This window comes from Rhododendron vialii, chromosome 13a, assembly GCF_030253575.1.
Source record: "Rhododendron vialii isolate Sample 1 chromosome 13a, ASM3025357v1".
NCBI lineage: Eukaryota > Viridiplantae > Streptophyta > Magnoliopsida > Ericales > Ericaceae > Rhododendron > Rhododendron vialii.
Window position 1 is genome coordinate 28501514 of NC_080569.1, and position 8652 is coordinate 28510165.

The 8652-nt window shown below is 40.7% G+C and overlaps 1 protein-coding gene across 1 annotated transcript; it reads left to right on the forward strand.

Annotated features, from left to right (window-relative positions):
- The first annotated feature begins 3589 nt into the window (after positions 1–3589).
- Positions 3590–5826, forward strand: LOC131312313 (CBL-interacting protein kinase 5). The gene is made up of 2 exons (XM_058339982.1): positions 3590–5512; positions 5548–5826. Exon 1 carries the CDS (start codon positions 3990–3992, stop codon positions 5388–5390), a length of 1401 nt encoding a protein of 466 aa, XP_058195965.1. The 5' UTR covers positions 3590–3989; the 3' UTR covers positions 5391–5512; positions 5548–5826.
- Positions 5827–8652: the final 2826 nt, after the last annotated feature.

The window sequence follows — 8652 nt, forward strand, 5'->3', positions numbered from 1 at the left end:
ACGGTGCAAAAAAAATTAAAAAATTCTTTTTTATTTACATTATTTTTGAGTTTGAAAATGTGAAATAAGTACTTATTTTTTAAGAAGGTGTTCTGGAACGGGGCCTTAGTTTAATTTGACAAAAATCGATTATTTTATATTTTTATTTTTTTTTCATGAAAAAAATAAACACATGATAATTGAAGTAGCCTAAAGAATTATATGAATTGAATAGCAAAAATTTTATGATATAATAAGTATACATTTTGATAAAAAAAAATATGTCTATTAAATTCACTCCAGATCAAAATTCTGACTTCGCCACTGACTGTATTTGCTACCCACCACCGTTCTATATGCATATATACGGAGAAATTTTTGGGTATCGGGTGGATACCGCGTGGCTGTGCCCACGTGGTACCTGAGCAGCTAATCCAGATCCTCCAAAAGTGTGTTGGATGGCTTATATTAAAACCCTAGCTCTCTCTCTTCTCATCCCACCATTCTTTATCCTTTTTCTTTCTCTTTTTTCTCTCTCCAAATCCAAGCAGCTGTGCATCACGTACCCACTGGCACTGAAAATTTTCTCATACATGCATCTGTACGTATCTACTACTCTATCTCGGACTAGTTGAAGTGCATTTACCACCGAGTCTTGCTTCTGACACAGCAAGTTTGTGCACAGATTATGTTGTGGGACCCACTAAGGGTCCCATACAAATAATCTGATCTGTTAATTATGTTTAAAACATTTTTTTAAAGAGCTTTTGCAAAAAATTAGCTCAATTTAATACTTATAAGTGTTTTATCTAATCATTTAACTGTTTATTCAGGTTTTTAGAGAATGGAAAGTTAGACGATTAGATTAAGTACTTATAGGTATCGAATTGAGCTGATTTTGAGCGGGATCCTTGAAAAAATATTTTAAACATAATGAACGTACGGCTCGGATCACTTGTGTGGAACCCATAATATACCCCACATAACAATATGTGCATGATTTGTGTGCACAAATTTGCTGTGTCCACGAACTTTCTGTTTACCACCCGACCCGACGCCATCTCTCTCACTCTCTCGTGGCCACAGAAAGCCACGTGATGGGATGCTATCAGGACAATTGTATCCCCAATCCACTTGGCAATGTCTTGGTTTAACATCTGACCCATATATGATCCAACCAGTTGTAAAAGTTCTTTGAAAAGATGTGGTTTTAATGCCTTTGTCCAGTTGTTCAGGCAACACGTGGCCCTGTTTCATGGGCGTGCCTTACATGTGGTCACCATGGATTTAAATATCAGCCAGGTAACGTAGCGGTTTTTCGGTCCTCCGATAGTACCCGCTACGTGCTTGCGTCTCGCTATATTAGTACTTTCAAAAATTCACACCCGTATCGACCGAATTTCCCTTGATCATGTCGCTTTATATGCGATGGTTTGTCTGCTTCACGGCCATTATGGCTGTTACGTGACCGGCCACTATGACCGCTTAAGGTGCTCTTATGCAAAGAATAATCTTTCAAAAATCATGACCGCTACGTCTACACCGAGACCCCTGGTGGCCACCCAATTAGTGGGATGTACTAGATCTTCATCCAATATTGGCCGGGGGCATACTACACTTGCTTGGGTAATTCAGACACGGGGACGGCACTGGTTGTAGCTGCGGATAACGTGCGGTCCAATGTCCTACGTACAGCTCCATCGAGCATGTCAAAAAACTATCAGCATATGCCATGGATTCTATGGTTGCGGCGCGATCCGTCAAAAGTCAATTTGGGTTACCCTGTGGAATTCCAAATTAATTCCTACTGGCTAAAAAAAAAAAAAACCATGGGTACATTATTTGGTGTGTACATTTAATGTACACCAAATTGTACTGGACTTATCTTGGAATCTCATACAAATAATCAAAACTGTTTAATTTTTTACAAATACGTTTTTAGGGATTTTTATGAAAATTTAGTTCATTCGGACATCGATAAAAACTTGATCGATATGTTCAATTTTCTGTTCTTGAATTCATAGGGACCGAAAATTAAAAAAATTGATCAAACTTTATTTGAATATTCAACTGACCTGACTTTTTGTAGGGACTCTTAAAAAAATATTTCAGATAAATTAAACAACTCTGATCATTAGTGCAGGACCTCGAGATGAATGTTGCTCCAGCTTTGGCGAGGCCCGTTTTGGGTTTCCCTTCGACAATTGACAAGAATTGCTCATGCTAGAATTCAGCTCAATAGCAAAATCCGTAGTCATGGACCGAAGAATTGAATTTTCCAATTGAATTTATACCTACCAGCAGGCCCGGCCATTGAGTTTGAACTTTTGCATAATTTCTTAACCAATCATATATCGGTCTTGCTATTGTCAGCTCACTGGGCTAACGATAAGTATACTAGAAGACAAAGAAAACACATATTTTTCTGTGTACTTTTTACACTATTTAATACACATTCACACACTTATTATTATCAGCCCATTGGGCTGATTTTAGAATTTTTCATCATATATTTCATACAAAATGAGTGATTCTGGTCATCAGGAAGAACTTACTTAAAACAGGCTTTGCAAAAGGTGACTAAATTAGCTACCCACGCAGGATGGGAAGGTGAACAAATTTACACTCCCGAATATTTATTAATTCCCACATGACAAAGGCCGGGATTCAACACCTCAATTAGCTCTCTCTCCCCACCACTTATTTCCAATCTTCATGTCCTTCTCGACCCTAAGAAATCGTTTTATGTTGGGATAAAATTCGGCAATAACAGAAATTCAGAGAACAGTTTCATTGATAACAGTCACAATTACAAGATTAAATCAAGTTACAAAAACAATAACAGTGGACAGAAAATAAAGACGAGATACAAACTGATTGAATGAAAATCAAACCGAGTCCTGTGTGGTACCATAGTCTCCTTAAGAAAGATTCGCCGCCTACCGTCGGTGTTGTAGGTTCTTGTTCAGCGTCTTCCTCCCAGGGTTGGCTCAGCTAAACCGCAAGCCGTCGGAACACCGCCGTCGACCGCCTTGGCGAACTAACTACCGCCTGTCACTCTCTCTCAAAGAACAATATTCTGGAATTATTGGAAGGGCTGGAATCTTCTGATCATTCCTCCAAACGTGAGCCTCCTTTATATAGAGTGGAGGAGGCAGAAGGGGTGAATACAGCCATCAATTGCTGAAATGAATTCAGCCATTATGCTGCCATCAATTGCTTGGAGGTTACAAGAATAAAACAGCCATCAATTGCTGAATAAAACATCATCATGGCCATCATGGGGAGGAGTAATGCTGCGGGAGTTACAGCCACACACATCAATACGTCTATTGATTGTGGTGGTGCGTCCAGATACAACGAACCCGGGACTGGTTGCCTCGGAAGACCCTCTAAAATCCCGGTTTCATTCAACCGAAATTCCGTAAATTTCCAACATTTTATTCTTTGAAGCTTTCTCTAGAGAGTTTACAACCTCAAACTTCCTACATTATTGCATGAGCACAAAACAGCACATAATTAAATATTGCCATTACAATACATACATACATCCCCGGCCTCCATTATATGTACATATTTGCCCCTAAAGATCCATTAATATTCCTCAGAAGATCCCTACCCATTTGACCTATTAATTTGTAGCCCTACACATAGTGGCCAACAGATCTTTGCTATTTTTACCCAGCCCCAACTCGCAATAGTTGGTTTTCTGTTACTAGTTTTTTTAGAAACCACGAAAGCTGTTCTTGTTGCCCAAAAATTGGTTGCCTTCCTCTTATATCTGCCTCACTGGGGAAGTTATATTCTTCCAAGCTTGCCCTAGGGCAAGGTTTCGAACCCTTCCCCCCTCCTCTCCCAATCTTCAAAAAAGAGAGGATTTTTTATCAGTTTCTTTGCACCCCATATGGCTGAAATGCATGCACTATCAAAGTGTTGAAAGAAATTAATCGGGTCGAGTAATTTCTCTCCACAAACTGCTCTGCAGAAAGATACCTTTTTTTCCGCAGAGAATGGAGAAGAAAGGGTCGACCATGTTGCTGGGGAAGTATGAGCTGGGGAGGCTTCTCGGCCAAGGCACGTTCGCGAAGGTCTACCATGCCCGGAACATAAAATCGGGCCAGAGCGTGGCGGTTAAGGTCATCGACAAGGAGAAGGTGATGAGAGTTGGTTTGATTGACCAGATCAAGCGAGAGATCTCGGTTATGAGATTGGTTCGGCACCCTAACGTCGTCCAGTTGTACGAGGTGATGGCGAGCAAGACGAAGATCTATTTCGCGATGGAGTATGTCAGGGGCGGGGAGCTGTTCAACAAGGTGGCCAAGGGAAAGCTCAAGGAAGACGTCGCCCGGAAGTACTTCCAGCAGTTGATTGCCGCGGTGGATTTCTGCCACAGCCGCGGTGTCTACCACCGCGACCTGAAGCCAGAAAACCTCCTGCTGGACGAGAACGGGAATCTGAAGGTGTCTGATTTCGGACTGAGCGCATTGTTCGAGTCAAAGAGGCAGGACGGGCTCCTCCACACCACGTGTGGGACGCCCGCCTACGTTGCCCCGGAAGTGATCAACAAGCGAGGGTACGATGGGGAGAAGGCGGATATCTGGTCTTGCGGGGTTGTGTTATTCGTACTTTTGGCGGGTTATCTTCCGTTTCACGACTCGAATTTGATGGAGATGTACAGAAAGATAAGCAAAGGCGATTTCAGGTGCCCTCAATGGTTCCCACCCGAGGTTAGGAAGCTTTTGTCGAGAATTCTCGATCCAAATCCTCACTCGAGAATAACCTTATCCAAGCTCATGGCCAATTCTTGGTTCAAGAAAGGGTTCAAACCGATCGAAAACCCCGTGGTAGCCGATCAGGACAACGATATATCGCCTAGGAGCCTCCTAGACTTCAACGCGTCGTTTGAGTCCGATTCGGAGGGAAGTTACGGGAAGAGAGTGCCGGATCGAGCAACAACTAGTAGTGGCACGAGTGCCATGCGTCCGACGTGCATGAACGCGTTCGACATCATCTCGCTCTCCCCGGGGTTCAATCTCTCGGGCCTTTTTGAGAGGGAGAAGAAGAGCCAGAAGGCGGAGGAGTCGCGGTTCACGACCAGGAAACCGCCGTCGGACATCGTGTCGAGACTGGAGGAGATAGCGATGATGGAGAGCTTCAGGGTGAAGAAGAAGGACGGGGTGGTGAAGCTGCAGGGGAGCAAAGAAGGGAGGAAGGGGCAGCTGGCGATAAACGCGGAGATATTCGAGGTGGCGCCGTGTTTCCACATGGTGGAGGTGAAGAAGGTGGCCGGGGACACGCTGGAGTACCAGGAGTTTTGTGACAATGGGTTAAAGCCTTGTCTCAAGGACATAGTTTGGAACTGGCAAGGGTCTGAGCAACAAGAAGAAGAAGAAGAAGAAGAAAAATGCTAAGATGTTGTTGGAATGCCCTTATCCTTTATGCAAAACTAATTTTGCTCCTTTTTACATATGCACACACTGGCCCTTCCCTTCGTCACTTGTTGGCTTTGATTGTGGTGAAGCTGCCAAAGAAGGCCAATAAATGATTGTGGTGAAGCTGCCAAAGAAGGCCAATTATTGGGTATTCCCGGAGTACAATGTGGCATTGTCATGAGATAGTTTTCGCAAGATTCCGGGAAGGCTGGGAGAGAGGGAGAGAGACAGAAAGAATGGTGTGCATTCTCGGATATTCCATTTTTTTCCGGTACTGTTTTGTCAGTGTTGCAATATAGTTAGGCGATCTTTCATTTCGATTTTTTTGATTAAAAAAAAAAAGGACAAGATTCTCTGTATCTAAACTTTTTTATGCTGTATCTGTATACACTTCTAGCAGTACAATTATGATTCATATTCTTGTGTTATACAAAATTATGACATGGTTATGTTCTAAGAATTGAATTTGGCAAAGAGAACAGAAGTACTTGGGGACATAGGAATACCCCTGGCTATCTTAAAACTCTATTTGGTATAAAAAAATAAAAAATAATAAAAAAATAGTCTATGACAATGATATTGGAACAGATGAGAAATTTTTAGGTAACGAGTGCGTGGCAGTACCCGTCGGCAATTCCAATCGTCCAAAGGTGTAATGTGCTCATTAATAGCTTGTAATACTTGGTATCTTCATGATTGCAATCATCTTTTACTCTCTCTTGCTTTCTTTGTTCTCCCCCTCGACCTTTTGGGTTAGTTTGTATTGTTTTTAAGACTCGGCTCCTGTTCAATATGAACTAGAGTATTTCGTTTGCCCAAAGGCCATACCCATCATGCCATCTTGGTAAAGGATTCAACCTTTGTGGTTAGAGACCTCCATAGATTATACACCAGTCTCACCAAACTTGTGATACAGTGGCCCGAGCCGCCCAAGAGGATGTCAATTGTAGAGCCGAACAAAAGTACTACTACCATTTCCTACTATATGCTTTACTATTAACTACTTCAGTCACTTGACTTCGGCCTACCTTTTGGAAGAAATGAAACCTTCTGAGCTCCGTCAATGGGGAGCGGCTTTCTCAGTAGACACGTGCCCTTACCTTAGGAGCAGTTGGAATGTATCTTTCTTCGTTTGTCATTTTCTTTCCTTCGGTTGGGCGGACCCTTGCTTGGTCGGTCTTGATATGCTTATGAATCAGAAATCAATTGTAGAGCCGAACAAAAGTACTACTACCATTTCTTACTATATGCTTTACTATTAAACAAGCTCGTTTAGTAATTCAACGCACTTGGGCTTTGCACAAGTCTGGCCTGAACTCGGCCTGAACCAAGATATGTCCACCCCTACAATAGTCCCAAATGAGGTTCTTCAACCTCTCCAAAGCAAAATCAACTACCTTATTGAACCCATAGACCACAGCTAGAGATGTAGAAACAAGCCTGAGATTGAGGTTGTTGAACATGGCATGTAATACGTGGAATGGAAGATGCTGCCAAGCTCTTTCCTGTACAGCGGTGCAGAGCCGACGCTCATCTCAGCAATCGATGGCTTAGATCTTAATCAAGCAATGGACGGTTCAGATTTATAAGGACTTAGATTCAATCCGAGTCGTTTGTGCCGAGATGAACGGCCAGATCTGATATGCCGCTCTGCCCTCGCTCGGCAACATTGCTCATCCACCATTACAGGAGCAGTGTAAACCAATAAATATACCAGGAAGGCAGGAAACAACTAGATATCCTAGCTACCTACAATTCTAGTGCCAATATTAACAATAAAATGCACTACAATAAATTTTGCTTTTCCCGGCATTTCATAAATGCCGTTAAAAGTTCAAAAAATGCCGGCAAAGAGTATTAGAGTATACACAGTGGTATAATCAAAACAAAAAAATTTATAAAATTAGCAATATTTGCTCAAAAAGAGCTCACATTGGAATAACCAAACTTAGAAACATTTTAGCAACTTAACTCATCAAATTTTGGCCATTGTATAATCAAAACTACCAACCGTTTGCTAAAAATCAAATTTAATTGTCTTCACATTTCCTCAATCGAGTATATCATTATTACACAAAAACTTTCTTTCTTTCATTCTCAACATGTTTAGAACAAAAATACTTTTAATACTTTTTTTGCAAAAACAGTTTTTTTACACTTTTTTTTTTATTAAAACTGTTTTTCCCAAAAAATTTTGAACAGTTTTTTTTTTACTAAAACTTTTTTTTTTCAAAAACTGTTCTTTTGAAAGAAAACTTTTTCAAAAACTTTTTTTTTTTTTTTACTTTTTTCCGAAAACTTTTTATTTTAATCAAAGTTTTCAAAAAACTATTTTCTCTTTTTCTAATAACCTATTTTTATTAGTTTGAAAACTATTTTGAAAAAATTATTTTCTATGTTACAATTTCTAGATTTTTATAAGTTAAAAAGGTGATGTGGCAAGTTTTAGTTATTCAATTTTGATTGTATCATTGTGGACATCTACATTGCTAACCTTATCAACCCCTTAAATGGATAACCAAAAGATGATGTGGCAACTTTTGATTATTCCACTGTGGATGCTCTTACCGGCATTTGTAACAAGTGCATCGGTGTAGGTACAAACGCTAAGAAAAGTCTCTATAAATGCCACATGGCGCTTGTGTGGCACCAACGTTGGCGCACAAATTTTGTGGAGAAGTTGCTTACCCCAGGATTCGAACTCGTGACCTTTGCCTCGTGCACGTGTGATGCTACCAACTAGGCTAGCCACCATATTGAGTCACCTTGCACAATGAAAAATATTTATATTATACGGAGATTTTTTCGGCGTTTTTTTTGAACAAATGCCGGTAATAATTTGGCGGTATTATTTTGACAGAAAACTCGACTTTTGCCGGCATTTTTTGAAATTTGAAATGCTGGGAATAAAATTATTGGGAATGACCATTTTTCTTGTAGTGATTCCATGGAGAAGGTAAATTATTAGGATCTTATCATCTTACCAAAACCCGTAGGTGGTGGTAAAGGCGCAACTCTATGTTTTTTATACTAAAACGTAGCATGCCCCGAGCGCCACGATTTGACCCGCGTTGGCAGAATACTAGCCCGCGACCAACATAAACAATGCATCATATTAGTATTCAGATTATTCAACCTAACTTTAGTCTCAACCAAAACAACAGAGGTTAATCTATTCTCATTAATTGATTTGAATCACTTCCTTACCTGATTTTGTGTCATGAGACCATTCAAACCCCGG